The sequence below is a fragment of the Stenella coeruleoalba genome (assembly GCF_951394435.1).
Source record: "Stenella coeruleoalba genome assembly, chromosome: 11".
Classification (NCBI taxonomy): domain Eukaryota; kingdom Metazoa; phylum Chordata; class Mammalia; order Artiodactyla; family Delphinidae; genus Stenella; species Stenella coeruleoalba.
In genome coordinates, this window is record NC_137157.1 from 69,619,009 (window position 1) to 69,635,392 (window position 16,384).

The 16,384-nt window shown below is 35.8% G+C and overlaps 2 protein-coding genes across 7 annotated transcripts in view; one reads left to right on the forward strand and one right to left on the reverse strand.

Annotated features, from left to right (window-relative positions):
• Positions 1 to 480, reverse strand: part of PPHLN1 (periphilin 1) — a 142,974-nt gene extending 142,494 nt beyond the window's left edge. Inside the window, exon 1 of one of the 6 annotated variants that reach the window (XM_079938491.1) lies at positions 237 to 480. The gene's annotated coding sequence lies outside the window, so the exon portion shown is untranslated. The remainder of the gene's footprint in view (positions 1 to 236) is intronic. The other 5 variants (XM_079938488.1, XM_079938486.1, XM_079938483.1 and 2 more) reach the window with 5 other exon arrangements.
• Positions 392 to 15,864, forward strand: ZCRB1 (zinc finger CCHC-type and RNA binding motif containing 1). Its single transcript, XM_079938492.1, has 8 exons — positions 392 to 542; positions 1,586 to 1,671; positions 4,711 to 4,739; positions 10,303 to 10,414; positions 10,765 to 10,872; positions 13,511 to 13,623; positions 13,732 to 13,807; positions 14,621 to 15,864. The coding sequence occupies exons 2-8, from the start codon at positions 1,588 to 1,590 to the stop codon at positions 14,750 to 14,752; spliced, it is 654 nt and encodes a 217-aa protein (XP_079794618.1). The 5' UTR covers positions 392 to 542; positions 1,586 to 1,587; the 3' UTR covers positions 14,753 to 15,864.
• Positions 15,865 to 16,384: the final 520 nt, after the last annotated feature.

Genomic DNA, 16,384 nt, shown 5'->3' on the forward strand with positions numbered 1-16,384 from the left:
TACGATGCTAAAGAGAAGCGAACCTGTATCACAGACTCAACACTTTCCTTTATTCCAAACTCCGCTGCGTCTCTCCACCCTCAACCGCAGGAGCAGAATCGCTGCACGATTCAAATGCAGCGGGAAACTCCAGGTTCCGCCGCGGAAAGGCCTGCCCGCCCGCGCACTCCCCTCTCCCCGGTGTAGCAGCCCGCGCCCGTCCCCGTCCACCTCTCGGAAAGGTAAAACGCGCTCACCGACTCTGGGCCGCCGGGAGACCCCGTAAACGTAGTCGTTCACTCGTCGCAGCGCTTCCAGGGAGGCACTTCCGGCGCGCGCGATGACGTCGGCAAAAGCGCCCGCCCCTAGACCCGCCTCCGGGGCTTGGGTCAAAGGACATCCTGGAAGAGGCACTGCTGCTAACTTCTTGTCGCCGGCTCCTGACCCTTCCCAGGACCCGTGATGCCAAGGCAGCTGCAAGGGGCGACGAACTGTCGGGGTTGAGCCCCGAGCGAGCTGAGGGCTCGCGCTCTTCTAGTCTCCCGGGCCTGCCCCACCTGAAGGTAAACGCCTACCCAACTGCGGCCTTTCTCCCTGCGGGCTCCTCCCCAGACCCAGCTGCCGGAAACATTTGACCCTCTCTCCCGCCACCCTTTTTATTCCAAGACCTTCACTTTTCCCTGCCCTCGCATTCTCACCAGAACGGCTAACGTGTGAAGAGTTTCAGTTGGAAGCTTTTAAAAAGCGACCTGTCGATGAAGTTGTCCCCCAAAACATCCCAAGTATCAAGCGGTTTTCCCATTACATCGCGAACTGGCACGCCTTAGAATCAATATTTTGACATTTGTGATTGTAAATACACCACACACACATTTTAAATCGAAAATTTGAACTTGGTTGATTGAGTCTAATATAACTTTCAGAGATAATTTTCTGACTTTGCAATATACGGTATGAAAATGAATTACAGATTATATTTGTAAACTGAAAAATACATGTACAGGTCAATACCCTTCAGGGCCCTGAAAACTATTCCAATAATGAAATGTATCATTTCATAATTTAGCAATAATATGCAAAATTAGAGATTTGAAAGAACTTTATTTACATCGTCAAAATGTGAGGCTAAAATTTCCTCTTAGCACCGCTCCAGAGAAAAATATTAAGACAACCAAAAAGTTACCCAGGCAAATTAGTGAAAATCAACAGCTAAGTTTCTTTCTGAGCTCCCAGGCTCTTTCTCACGTGGGTAGGCAGGGTATTAGGTATATGTGAAAGCACTTTCTTGCTCTCAGCCTGAGGGGAGGTTAAGAGTAGCCTCAGAGTTTTTCCTTCATCTGTTTGAAACCCACCTCTCCATTCACGCCATATTCCATCACTGAAAGGGGTTAGTGTAAAGAATCTACTTGAAAGAAGGACCAGAAAACTCTTTCCAGTGGTGTCTGGAGAAAAGGAATCCCTTAATTGACCCAGCGGGAGTCAATGTTCCTGAGTATTACTAAGACGGAAAGTATATAAATTTGTCACTTACCTATAGTATTGGTTTTACTTGGAATGAAGAATACCTGGTTTAAATTGCTTCTGGGTTTGTTTGTTTGTTTTTTAGAAATGAGTGGTGGATTGGCCCCAAGTAAAAGCACAGTGTATGTATCCAACCTGCCCTTTTCCCTGACCAACAATGACTTATACCGGGTAAGTTTTTGTATTAGTATTGTTATCCACTGAATTCTCTATTTGAGATACAAATGTAGCTTAAGCAAACAGTTCTCTTAGGCAAAATTCATAATAAATACATTACAATGCACTTAAATCATTAATACCAAAGACCTGTATGGTAAACATAAGTAAGTGAAAAAATTAGACACTTGTAATTTCCAAAGAGAATTCCCAGTGCTTTATAGAGGATAACAAGTTTTTTATAAACACAGAAGCCACTACTAGCATAATGATGCTGATTTTTCCTCCTTGCTTACTTGGCTTTTGAAACTGGTAGTGGGGTGGAGGTTTTGGAGGAAGGGCTGATGGAAGCAAAACAGATCCCTTTCCTAATCCTCCAATCCTGAAAGTATATCTTAATTTATATATGTGGCGAAAACTTAACAGTTTAATAAAGTTTGTTTTCAGTTCAGGATAGGGGTGACTGGAGGAGAAAAAAATCCCTTCCAACATCTTCTTTCACCTTGTTACCTTACAGAGAACAAAATTTCCTTCTGTGCCTGTCCTGCAGATGGGTGGTTGAGAGGGACTGGAAGGAATGACATGAGTCGTATCTACAAGTGTGCCCGCTTTTCTCTGCTACTTTGGGTAGATGTTAAGTACAGTAGAGAGATGCTGCATAGGTGATACATAGTACTCGATTAATTAATTAACATAGCTTGAGTCTCGAACAGAGAAGAAAACAAACTTTATTGTCCTTCCTTGTATCCAAATAGAGACATATCTTTTTATTGAACACTTACTATATGCCAAGGACCACTTACAAGTACTAGGTACACATCAGTGAACAAAAAGGTGAAAATCCCTTTCGGCACTCACAATGTAGCAAGATAGAGAAACAATTTGAAATATAAAAAATTTAAATGATGTTATTTGTTAGATACTAAGTTAATACTAAGGTATTAGGTGCTAAGGAGAAAAAATAAAGCAGGAAAGGAGGGTTATTAAATAGTGAAATTTTACTTTAGGAAGGTGACTTTCGATTAAGACATGAAGGAAGTAAGAGGCAGCTATGCAGATGTCTAGGGGGGACAAGCATTTCAGGCAGACAGAGTAAATAAAGTGGAGAGAAGAGGAGGGGCAATCAGAGGTAAGCCCATTCAGGGGTGCCTTATAGGGCTTGCATAGATAATGGTAAGAACTCTGAATGAAATGAGAAGCCATTAGAAATGTTACGTAGAAAATTGTCTTTCATACAGATGGCCAATAGGCACATGAAAAGATGCTAAACATAGCTAATTATTAGAGAAATGCAAATCAGAACTACAAGGAGGTACCACCCCACACTGGTCAGAATGACCATCGTTAAAAAGTCCACAAACAATAAATGCTGGAGAGGGTGTGGAGAAAAGGGAACCCTCCTACGTTGTTGGTGGGAATGTAAATTGGTGCAATCACTACGGAAAACAATATGGAGGTTTCTCAAAAAACTAAAAGTAGAGTTGCCATATGATCCTGCAATCCCAGTGCTGGGCATATGTCCAGAAAAAACTATAATTTGAAACGAGACATGCACCTCTGTGTTCATAGCAGCACTATTCACAATAGCCAAGACATGGAAATAACCTATATGTCCATCAACAGATGAATGGATAAAGATGATGTGAGATAGATATACATACATGCGCGCACACACACACACACACACACACACACACACAATGGAATACTACTCAGCCATAGAAAAGAATGAAATACTGCCATTTGCAGCAACATGTATGGACCCAGAGATTATCATACTAAGTAAAGTAAGTGAGAAAGAGAGACAAATACTGTATGATATCACTTATATATGGAATCTAAAATATGACACAAATGAACTTATCTACAAAATGGAAACAGACTCACAGCCATAGAAAACAGACTTGTGGTTGCCAAGGGGGAGGAGTGGTGGGGAAGGGATGGATTGGGAGTTTGGGATTAGCAGATGCAAACTATTATATACAGAATGGATAAACAACAAGGTCCTACTGTATGGCACAGGGAACTGTATTCAATATTCTGTAATAAACCATAATGGAAAAAATATGAAAAAGAGTATGTGTATATATATATATGTATATACATGTATATGTGTGTATATATACATATACACTTTGCTGTACACCAGAAACTAACACAACATTGTAAATCAACTATACTGCAATAAAGTAAATTTTTTTAAAAAAAGAAAGAAAATGAAAGGCAAACCACAAAAAAAAAAAAAGAAAAGAGAGAAAACTGTCTTTTTGGTCTTCAGAATTCAGTATTACTAACACTGCAATCCAGTTATACTATGTTCCATGGTTACACAACTTATAGAACTCAAGCATTTATTATTACTGATTACATACATTAATGTATTCTGAAAGACTTTTGTACCAAGCATTATATAATAAATAGGACCGGCTGAAACAGTAGAAGTAGATAAGATTGCTTAGAGTGAAGATGTAGATGTAAAAGAGAAGAAAGGGCCAACTGTAAAGTACCACCAACATATTAGGGTGGGCAGAAGGAGACTGATGGGAATGGATTTTTCATTATAGAAGCTTTTTTGTTTTATGAACAGTCTATGTAAGGATTTGTCTTCTGACATAGTGATTGCTTGATGGAGTGGGGGGCTGGGGGGTAGGCCAGGAACAGTGATATTCCACAACATTGATAGCTGAAGCACAGGGTTTCTCTGGAGCTATGGTGGGGTTGATAGTTGTCATGGATATACCACAGGAACACTCAGCTGTGCAATGTGTGTGCCTTCAATCTACCACACATGAATAGTGGGTTTTTTCCTCTGTATGCACTCTTTTGTCAGAAGTTTAGGAACTAAGGCAAATACCTGTGACACCAGTAGCCAAAAAAGAGGATTATGCTAATCACTAAAAAAATATATCTTCGAGGGCTTGCCTTATAGACCAGAGGCTAAAAATTTTCATAAACTACAACAAACAATGTGGTCAGTATATACAGCCTGAAAATTTAATGTTCTTTTATGATTTTAAATTAAATTGCAAATTATTATGTGGTCTTTTGTTTCAGATATTTTCCAAGTATGGCAAAGTTGTAAAGTAAGTATATCAGATTTTGAAACTTCATTTAAAAGTCTATCAGAATTTACTTCTCCATTATTTTCTTAATGGAAGTAGATTTACTATTTTTTATAAAACAGATATTTGATATAAAAAAGAAATAAAAATACTACTGTTAACATTTTATATATATTTCAGTAATTTTTTAATATACATAAATATCTATAGACAAGTTTTAAAAGACAATTCTATACATGCAATTTTGTTGTCTTTTTTTTAACTTGACATTATATTGTAAATATTTTTCCATGTACCATATAGATACATCCTTGTATTTAATGATTTCATGGTATTCCTTTATACGGCCTAATTTATTTAAATAATATAATTTTGTACTATATTACTAAGAACTAAAACTGATCCTGTTATCCAATATAAGACATAAGTGAAAGGCTCCGATTAAATATATATTTTAGGTACTAGGAGGTGTGTTATCAAGTATACTATAAATGGATTATTATTTGTCAAACAAATAGAATATAAAAACAAACACAGTTGACTCCTGAACAATGCAGGGTTAATGAGAGTGTAAAGTAAAAGCAAGATAGTGTTATTCTATCTTACAACTAATAATATGTTCTGGTATAAATTTAAAGTCATATTTAAAATCCCAAGAATTTAGAGCATATTTATCTTGCCTAGTTGTTTTTCTTTTAGCTTTGATAAATGAATGTTAAACAGTTGAAGTTCATGTGCATCCTGAGGTTAACTTCTTTTAAACTTACTTCTCTATTAAAAAATAATCAAAAATGCTACTAGGTCTTCAGAATTTCAAACAGTGATCATTATCAATCAGAACACTAATAATGATGATACGTAACAATGAATACATAAATACGCTATGCATTGTTCTAATATCTTTACATAAATTATCTCATTAAAGTCTCACAACTACCTTTTAAGGTAGCTACTGTTATTATCCTGATATTATAAATGACAAAACTGAAGCACACAGTAAACCTAAAATCATATTGCTGGTTAGCAGTGGAGCCAAGGTTTGAATCCAATAGTTTGATTCCAGCCTATTCCTTTAACCTTTACCTTTTCTTGATTTTTCCCTGTCAGAATCGCTGAATGAATTTCCGTACAAATACATAATTATAAGCCATGAGAATGCTATGAAGTTAGACACAGAGTTATAAGCACCTGTAAACAGGGAAGACCTGATCTAGTCTAGAGAGTCAGGGTAGATTTACCTAAGTCATTATCCTTTGAGTTGAAACCTAGAGGCTGAGTAAGAGTTAAGTAGGTTAAAAGAATGGGAGGAACATTTCAGGTAGAGGGACTTGCTTGTGCAAAGGCCCTGTGGCAAGAGAAAATAAAGCGAGATCAAGAAACTGAAAGAAGGCCAGTGTGACTTGAGATGAGTGAGCAAGAGGGAGAAAGCACAAGACAGGTCCAGAGATGGAAGCAGGTTCCTCTAAGGCCACCAAGAATCCATTAAATAATTTTAAATGAGGGAGTGACATGATTTGAATTTTTAGAAGCTTATTCCATCCAGCTTCAGTGTAGATATTGGATTGGAGGGGAACAAGAGCAGGTGCAGGGAGACCAGTCAAAAGATATAACAATAGCCCAGGGGAGAAATTTGGACTAAGATGATACAGGTAGAGAGGTAAAGAGTGGTCAGATTTGAGAGATCATTAGGCAGGAAAATGGGTAATACTTAATGATATACTTACTTTGTATGTAAGGGTTGGGTGAGCGAGAAGGAGGTGTTATGGATGACACCCAGGTTTCCCAGAATAGTGTCTGCTTCACTTCATGTGCTTAAATGAGTACATCATCTACCTTATATCAGGAAATGGTACCACTGTCTAGCTTTTTTCCCATGCTGGAGACATGGGAATCATCCTAGGTTTGTCTTTTTAAATCCTTGATGTAATTATTTTTCTGTTACCGTAGAAGGTACCTCTATCAAAGTAATGTATTTTAATTGGTTTATAGGTCTTTCTCCACCTCTAGACTGTAAGCCTTTTCCTGAGGATAAAAACCCATCCTACTGCCAGTGCTTAGTACCTGTGCTTGAGGCTAATGGAAAGACTGAATGGCCACATGAACAAACAAATGGATGCACGCTTTTGAGAAACTGCTTTCCCATTTGTATCTGTCTTTTTGTTTTAACATATTGAGGTAGGATTAATAGGGGTTACAGAGACAACCTTAAAGAAGATTTTTATATCAAAATAGGTGAGATGAAAGGAACATTTTATAGATAAAGCTTAGAGAGGTGCCTGGCAAATAATAGAGTAAAAATTCCATCACATGTATCCAAACATAAAGATTTGTTATTACTGCAAAAATAAATTTTTTGAATAGGGGAGATGAGGCATTGTTTATACAGAGATTTCAGTGGAGACAAGCAGAAAAGAAAGGAGAAGAAATTATTTCCAGTTAAGAACTGATACATTTTGAACCCTGAAGAAGGAGTGAAATTTTAATGGGCAAAACATTGAGATTTGAAAGCGGATAGAAGCCATATGAACAGAGGCACCAGTTTAGGGGAAGTTCAGGCCATGCTTCATGAACACTGAGTGCCTTCTTGTGGCTAGACCTCATAGTTTGCAAGTGAGGAGCAGTGAAAGATGAGGGAATGGGAGCCATAATCATGAAGGATATTGATTGCTGGACCAAAGAATAGGCAACTTGAAGAACCAAAGATTTTTGAGCAAAGGAATAAGTGATTTTATTTATTCCTCAAGTAGAAGACTTTTCCACTAGCATGTGAGCATAACTTAACACCAAGGGAACCAGTAAGAATAGATTATGGAAACAGTAATGCCACCGTGGACAAGAAAAAAAGCAGTGGGAATGGAAAAGAGAGGACAGATGAAAGAGGTCATTAACTGAGTATGACTTAGAAAGCTAACACTTCCAAATAGTACTTTCAAAAAAAATGATTTATGACTTTAACTGACCATCACAAACATTATAAAATTTTTAAAAAGTTAAAGTAACTATCTTACTTTATACTTCTTTCAAAATTGGTTAAAAACTTTCCTGTTTATGCTAACTGGTGTGGCTTTGAAGAAAACCAGCCTAAACTTGAGCTGCATCAAGTGCTTGACTTCTCTTCCTTCCTTCTAAGCCCAATGAATAAACAGATGCAGCCTTTTGAGAAAGTAAACCATTTTAGTTGCCCATTTTTCCCTAAATTATTGTAACTTATATTTTTTTTAATAAGACATCACTTTTCTTAATATCGTGGCATCTTTTTACCAATTTCATTCCAGTGACTCTATAGGTACCTAATCCCAAATCCAAATAAAATAAATTTTAATATGTGAAACGTAATACTAAATCAAATTTCTGTTTATTTATTCATTCATGTTCTCTTGTCTGTTTTCCTGTTAATTCAGTTTTTAGAAAATTATTAAGCTTTGTCTTAGAGCTTTGTCTCTTTTTTTGCTATTTGGAAATAATTTCAAATTTATAAGTTACAAAAATAGTACAAAGAACATCAAAATATCCCTTGCCCAGATTGACTTATTAACATTTTATCCCCATTTACTTTATCATTTGCACTCTCTCCCCAATGTGTGTGCATGTATGTGTGTGTGTTTATACACACACACACCTATATGAGTATGTTTATATATATCTATGTGTATACATACACACAATTTGTTTTTGTGAGTCATTTGAGGCTGTTATAAACATCATCACCCTTTACTCCTAAATACTTCAGTGTGTATTTCCTACAAATACAATAGCGTTATATGTTATATAACCACAGTACAGTTACCAAACTCATAAATTTATCCTGATGCAGTACTTTTGTTGAATCAGTCATCCATGTTCCAGTTTTGTCACTTGACCCAATAATGTCCCACATAGAATTTTTTGCCTCTAGTACAGAATCCAGTCTAGAGTTAGGTGTTATTTTAACTGTCCTATCTTTTTAGCCTCCTTTAATCTGGTACATTTATAAATAATATAGCTCTAACCCATCTTTTTTTCCCCTCATTTTGTGTTTTCCTGATGTTGCCTCATGATTATGTGGTGGTTATGTATTCTTGAGTGTTATACTCTATAGGTGATGTGTTCTGAGGGTGTCACATCTGGATTCATACAGCATGCATCTGTCCCTCAGTCAAGACATTAACCAACTTCTCCACTGTATAATTACTTTTTTTCCCTTTTGCAACTAAGAAGCAGTCAGTGGGAGACACTCTTGAGACAATGCAAACATCCTATTACACATAAAAATTTCATTTTAGACATAGCATTTGTTGATAATTCTTGACTGATCCAGTACCATGATTGTTTCAAATGGTGATTTTCCAACTCTAGCACTCCCTATACATTCACCAGTCATCCTTTGGCATTCAGTAGCTCTCCTTTCTCCCCCTTTTATTTATTATCAGTATGGACTTATGAATTCCTTTTTTATGTGGTTTATAATTCATTACTGTATTTAATTATTTTGGTACTCAGACTGTCCTAGATTTGGCCAATCGGTGCTCCCTCCAACTGGCTTCTCTGTTCTTGTGCCATGCCCCATCGTTACTATTTTTTTCAAGTACTCCCTTTCTTTTTTTTTTTTAATTAATTAATTTATTTATTTTTGGCTGAGTTGGGTCTTTGTTGTTGCACGTGGGCTTTCTCTAGTTGCGGCGAGCGGGGGCTACTCTTTGTTGCAGTACGCAGGCTTCTCATTGCAGTGGCTTCTCTTGTTGCAGAGCACGGGCTCTAGGCGTGTGGGCCTCAGTAGTTGAGGCTCATGGGCTCTAGAGCGCAGGCTCAGTAGTTGTGGCGCACGGGCTTAGCCGCTCCGCGGCATGTGGGATCCTCCCGGACCAGGGCTTGAACCCGTGTTCCCAACATGAGCACTGTGCCAACCACTGTGCCACCAGGGAAGCCCCAGTACTTCCTTTCTGACATAGCAAGATGTTCCAAGAGCCCTGTTGAATATTTTCTTAAACTGTATTTAATGACATATGATGAGCGAGGACCACAGGACTAGGGATGGGTAAAGCATCAGGAAAAAGAACAGGCTCTGTGCTCTTACGACCATCCCTACCACTTACGTACCTTGGGTAGTATGGCTAAGAAGCACAGAAGTGGAGATTCCTTAAAAGAATATTAAGATTATAGTTATGTTCTAACACCTAGAAAAAAATAATTTGAGTAAATCACTTTACTTTTTGGGTAGAAGAGAACATCTCAGTTTTGTTTTGTTTTGTTTTTTCCTGCAGAGTGAGGGAGTCAGTAGAGAAGAGGAATTATGCTTACTCCTCAAGATTCCATTGTCTCTAATCTCTTCATCCTTCAACTCTGATTAATGTTAGATTTATCAGATACTCCTAATCATAGCTGTGTTCACTTGTGTGAAATCAGTATCACACTTTCCCATTTCCATTCTTCTTGATATCCCATGACTTTGAAGAGTTAGCTATTTGTCAAATATATTAATTTCCTTGCTTACTCTATAAATGTTTTATTAACCCTTTTTGACCACTTGAGTTTTTCAAGTATTTATTCATATATGTTGTTTATGCTGCCTTATTATTTTTAACTGGCTATTTGTTTATGCTTTAAGGGTTACTATAATGAAAGATAAAGATACCAGGAAGAGTAAAGGGGTTGCATTTATTTTATTTTTGGATAAAGACTCTGCACAAAGCTGTACCAGGGCAATAAACAACAAACAGGTAAGCCATTCATTCCCAACAAGGTTTTTAACCAAAAGCCTTTGTGCTTATCCAGGCTAAAAATGTGGGGATGAGGGGATAGTCAAGTCTGATGGATATCAGTAGGTCCTGAGGGTATTTAACGTACAGAATAGAGGTCAAAACTGTACTGGGTTCCCAAAACACTGGTAGAATATAAGGAATAAAAGTCTATTCTACAGGAAAGAATTTGTCACACCTAAGTGGGCAATTGCTAAAATAATCTAAAAAATAAAATGGAATTGAAGGTTTGAGGAAATGGGATCCAATAACTGTAGTTTTAGGTTTCAGTGAAATACATCCTATTGCATGTGCATTTTTCTCTGTTCTAGTTATTCGGTAGAGTGATAAAAGCAAGCATTGCTATTGACAATGGAAGAGCAGCTGAGTTCATCCGAAGACGAAACTACTTTGATAAATCTAAGTGTTATGAATGTGGGGTGAGTAAACCTAAAACAGTATAATTTTCCATAGTTTACTTGAAGGTATTTTTCACATCAGTGTTTTGTTTGTGTTCTCCAAGACTTCTGGATGGCTAAAATCAGGTTATGAAAGTTTTACTTTGGGACTCTAGACTCATGTAAGTAAACTCAATTGAAATGTCGTATGTAAAGTTAACCTGAGTTGGGTAATATAGGGTGGTATTTTCTCCAGTTTCCAAACCTTTGAAAGTTGTTAGATTAAAAAGTTTAAGACTAATTACTTACATTATTGTCTGAAAGATTTTAGTGACCCATAAATGATTTTAGTGACCCATAAATGATTAAGTATCACAAATCAGTAAAAACATTATGATATGACCCATCCTCTATGGGATATTGTTTTGAAGTTTTCCCCCCTATTTGTACTGCTGATAGTTCAGGAGCTGAACTATACCCAGATTTTCTTATCTAGTTCTCATCATCTGTTGTTATCCATTTAAACTTTGGGTGATTAGGAGAGATGTATAGCCACAACACAACGTTGCCCAAGGCCCATAATTGTATCAAGAGAATTTCAGTCTGGGTCTGTTGCTGCCTATTTCTAAAATGTCTTTATGTATACTAAAAAGCAGGATCCAGAGGTTAATGGGGAGCTTTCTACTGAAGAGTAGATTACTGAGAGACATTGTCCTGGCTACATGATCATATGGAAAATAGAAGGAAATGTGTTGGGGTCCTTTCCCCAGTGCCACTCACTCCCCCTCAAAAATATATACATATACAGACAGATGGGTGGGTGAATAGACAGATGGATGGATGGACGGAAAGAGAAAGCAAGCAAGGCACTGGGTACATTCTGTAAATTTTTATGATTCTGACACCTAAGTTAATGTTTCAAAACCTGTGTTCCAGAGTCCATCATAAAAAAGAAAAAAAAGAAAGGAAAGGAGGGTGGAGTTGTTATGGTCAGATAAATAAGTATATATCCACATATTCACAGTAAATATTAAATTATCTAAGAACTCCTGGATGAATCTGTTAATCTGTCTTTTTGGTTTATGGATCCATAGATTTGTCATATTATACTTAGTACATTATAATATTTCTTAAAACATCCCCCCACAAAAATCTGTTTACGTTTATTTTAGCCTGATTTTTCCCAAAGCTATTTCACTATTAAACCCCTGCCCCCATTTTTTTTTTTTGTATGGCATATGTTAACAGTTTTTGGTATACCATTATTCCAAAAACAATTTGAAAAATGGTTCTCTAAGTACATCCTCTCAGCAGTTCATTAACAATAACACCTCTTGGGTTCAGCCGTGTCCCCAGGTATACAAAATACACAGTCTATTTGATGCTTTGTAAAATATACTTGAAAAGCATGATTATTTTTCTCTTCTGTTGTTCTAATCCTGGCTCAGCCTCTCCGCACACCCTCATTCTCACATATTACTTCTAAAGGTATTTTGGTAAGCTAATACACAGATTCATTGTCTCATTTTACAACTCAAACCATGTTATGGCTCATTATAATGTTATGGCTAGTCCAGCACTGTCAAATACAAACGTATGCAAGCCACAGATTTAATTATAAATGTTCTAATAGCCACATTAAAAAAAGTAAACAGGGTAAAAACTTAATATATTTTAATTCAAAATATTTTCATTTGAATTATGGAATTAAAATTTTTTTAATTATAATATTTTACATTCTTTTTTCATACTGCCTTCACAATCCAGTATGTATCAATTCAGACAGGTTCTCAGTAACCACAAGAGAATTATAGCTAGTGGCTACCATAAGTGGACAGTGCAGGTGTAGTCTAGATATGAAAGAAGCAAAATGAAATTAATTGATAGGAAAAGTGAGGAAGACTTTAAATTTTCCATTTGTTTTTAAAAGAAAATGTTCAGCAACATCTTGGAAGTTAGGAATAGTTTTGTCCCCATTTTATCATAATAACTTAAAATTTTTACAACTAAGGTAGATGGTCCATTTAAATTTTGAATTATTTTATATCCTGAATCTTCAGATTTAAAATGTTTGAAGGAGGAAAACTTCTTTTACTCTTAGTGAAACGACTAGAATACTTCCTTATTGGGAGTTATAATATCATAGTCTCTTCCTTCTAAATATTAAAGTAATGGGTTTTAATTTCTTTGTGTATATTCCCTGTGTGACAATATTCTTTTTTTAAATTAATTAATTAATTTATTTATTTATTTTTGGCTGTGTTGGGTCTTTGTTGCTGTGCGCGGGCTTTCTCTAGTTGTGGCGAGCAGGGGCTACTCTTCGTTGTGGTGCGCGGGCTTCTCATTGCAGTGGCTTCTTGTTGTGGAGCATGGGCTCTAGGCACACGGGCTTCAGTATTTGTGGCTCGCAGGCTCAGTAGTTGTGGCTCGCGGGCTCAGTAGCTGTGGTGCACGGGCTTAGTTGCTCTGCAGCATGTGGGATCTTCCCAGACCAGGGCTCAAACCCGTGTCCCCTGCACTGGCAGGTGGATTCTTAACCACTGTGCCACCAGGGAGGCCCCTGTGTGACAATATTCTTTCTTAAGTTATAAAACATTTTAGTCTTAAGGAACCACCTAGTTTCTGTTAATAACACAACAAATTTAATATTTCTCCTTTCCTTTTTAATGGGAAACAAAAGGAAAGTGGACACTTAAGTTATGCCTGTCCTAAAAATATGCTTGGAGAACGTGAACCTCCAAAGAAGAAAGAGAAAAAGAAAAAAAAGAAAATTCCTGAACCAGAGGAAGAAATGTATGTATAGCCACTCTTAGCAAATGCATTATTGTGTAGCTTCTGTCTTTTTCCTAAGTGCATTCTGATTTTTTAAGTGCATTCTGATTTTTTTTTTTAATAATTTAGTGAAGAAGTAGAAGAAAGTGATGATGAAGGGGAAGATCCTGCTCTTGACAGCCTCAGTCAGGCCATAGCTTTCCAGGTACTAAATAGTTCTTTTCTAAGGTACCATGCCATAGCTGCCTTGAGTTAACGGTTTTATATTCCTTGCTTACTTTATTAATCATCTCCTGATGGCAACCTCTGTCTTCCCCTTTGCCCCTAAACTTTAGGAGATAGGCTTTTTCTTTAAGGTCTTTAGAACAGTGTGGTGGAAAAGTGCCTATCGGTTCTTTCTAGATTTTGAGGGCCCCACAACACTTTTACTGTCTTAATCTGTTTTCATTATAGAATTGAACAGAACTATTTGATTCAAGTGAATTTAGCCCAATGGAAAAGATTTTACTAAATCGAAGATACTGTTTTAAAAGAAGCTTCATTTTAAAACAAAACCAAAAACATATTTTTGACCATTAAATATCCTAATACAAGTATACGAAACATTTTTTGAAGAAGGGTGTATAACTTCCTGATTTTATATAACCACTTATTTTGTTTTAATGTAGTTGATAAATCGTAAATGCATACATCAATTTATTTTTTCCTTTTAGTTAACTAATGTATTTTATGTAACATTCCCACATCCAACAGGGATGACAAGTAGGCTTCATTTCATATGCCTGTTAATTAGTAGAACTTGTCTAAAATAATTTTGATTAACATGGTAAGACTGGGACAAAACTTAGGGGTAGGGGAAATGGCATCTTAATGGAGTAGAACTGTCTGCACGGGCTAGGAGGGTAGAGAGTGCTGGCACTTGTGATGTATGTTTTGCCATGTTTTGAATCAATGGACTGTAAATAATATTAAACAGATTCCTGATTTTGTTTTGTTTGTTTTCCGAACCACATTACAGCAAGCCAAAATTGAAGAAGAACAAAAAAAATGGAAACCCAGTTCAGGGGGTCCCTCAACATCAGATGATTCAAGACGCCCAAGGATAAAGAAAAGCACATATTTCAGTGATGAGGAGGAACTTAGTGATTAAAATTATATATATTATGTCAATATCATTAAAAAATTTTTTAAATCTTGGAGTATCAAGTTCCATTGGGACTAAAGATTACTTTTAGAATTTGAACATAAGAACACTTAGTACCAAATAGTTTTTTACTTTAAAATAGTTCATAGGAAATTGAAAAGTAATTTTAAAGTATGTTTATCTTGCATCAAGATTTGCTAATAATCATTAATCTTGAAAACAGTTCATTTGAATAAAAAAGAAAACTTAGTACTATCATAATAATGCTATTGTCATCCCAAGAAAAAAGGTAGATAAGTAAAAAGATTTGTTTGAGAAGTTCATTATAAAAGTTTATTCATGATTGGCTTATTTGAAGACTTTTGAAATAAATTTCATCTTTAAAACAAAAACCTCTTAAAGACTGAAAAGGTTGAATGATTTATTGTGATTAATGTTAATAAAATTTTCTCAAGAGAATTTTATTTTTAAATGTAGGTGTTTTTGTCATCTTATTTCTTTTACCTTTATCCCAATCTGGATACATTGTAATTACCCATAAAATTTAAAGTAGAGTAGCTCTCAAAGGTTTGTAACCAAAGAGCAGTAATTTGTCCTTTGGCACAAAGTTCCATTCCCCAAAAACAGCCAGCTTCTATATTTGTGCCTTTTCACTTGTACATACATCTTGCTAAATAAAATACATATATTTCTGCCACTTAATCCATAAAAGGATGAAAGAAGACTTTTCAATCTCCTATACTCCCCTCTGCCCTCCTCCACCTTCTCAACATGGCTACGTTAAAATTTTTGGTTAAATCCATATTTTATTGTTTTTATTTTAGGACCATTGAAATACTGTTCAGAGCTAATGAGTGTGCTATGATTACATTTTTCCTAGAGTTAATAATTGCCTGGTTTTTTTCATGTTATATTTCTTTGTATTTATGACTGAAGCTTCCCATACCTTTTGCAGATGGATATATGGGAATGGGATTACGGAGCCTTTAATTTTCTACTTTCTCTATTTCTGTACTATTGAATGCTTTTTAAAAGAACATCTATTTATTAGTTTCTTAATTGCTAAAAGCAATAAAAATATTTCCACTTTGAAAACTATAAAGGCAATGAAAGTGTTAACCCCTTACCAGCAAAATATCTTCTAGATCTCAGTGAGGAAACCAGACAAAAAGGTTGAATGCTGGACTCTATTTTCTGTTTCACCCATTAATTCATCAAATTTAAAGCAAAGAAAAAAATTGGGAAAAAACATGCCACAAAATACAGAAAAGTTTATATGAATACCTTAAAACAGAATAGAGAATGAGCTAGTGACATAAACAATATATAGAAAATTTAAAATAGTAAATGAAAATATTTTATCAAAGAGTCTATTCAACTAGTAGGACATTAGTTTTTTTTTTACCTAATTAAAAAAATTAGTGGTGATGAAGATGTCATAAGAATACTTGTATTATATACTGGCTAATTTCTGAAGGGTAATTTAACAAGTATCAACTATTAAGTATGTTCTATTGTTTGAACTAGAAACAACATTCTCTTTTATCCTAGGGTTCTAGTCAGAAATACAAATATTTATGTACAAAGGTATATATTGTTATTTAAAATTCAGAACACAAATAGTTAAATATCAACAAA

Coding starts and splice junctions, on each gene's coding strand:
- ZCRB1 (XM_079938492.1), top strand. CDS start 1,588: ATGAGTGGTGGATTGGCCCCAAGTAAAAGCACAGTGTATGTATCCAAC. Junction 4,740..10,302: donor AAGTATGGCAAAGTTGTAAA/GTAAGTATATCA, acceptor TTATGCTTTAAG/GGTTACTATAATGAAAGATA. Junction 10,415..10,764: donor GGGCAATAAACAACAAACAG/GTAAGCCATTCA, acceptor TCTCTGTTCTAG/TTATTCGGTAGAGTGATAAA.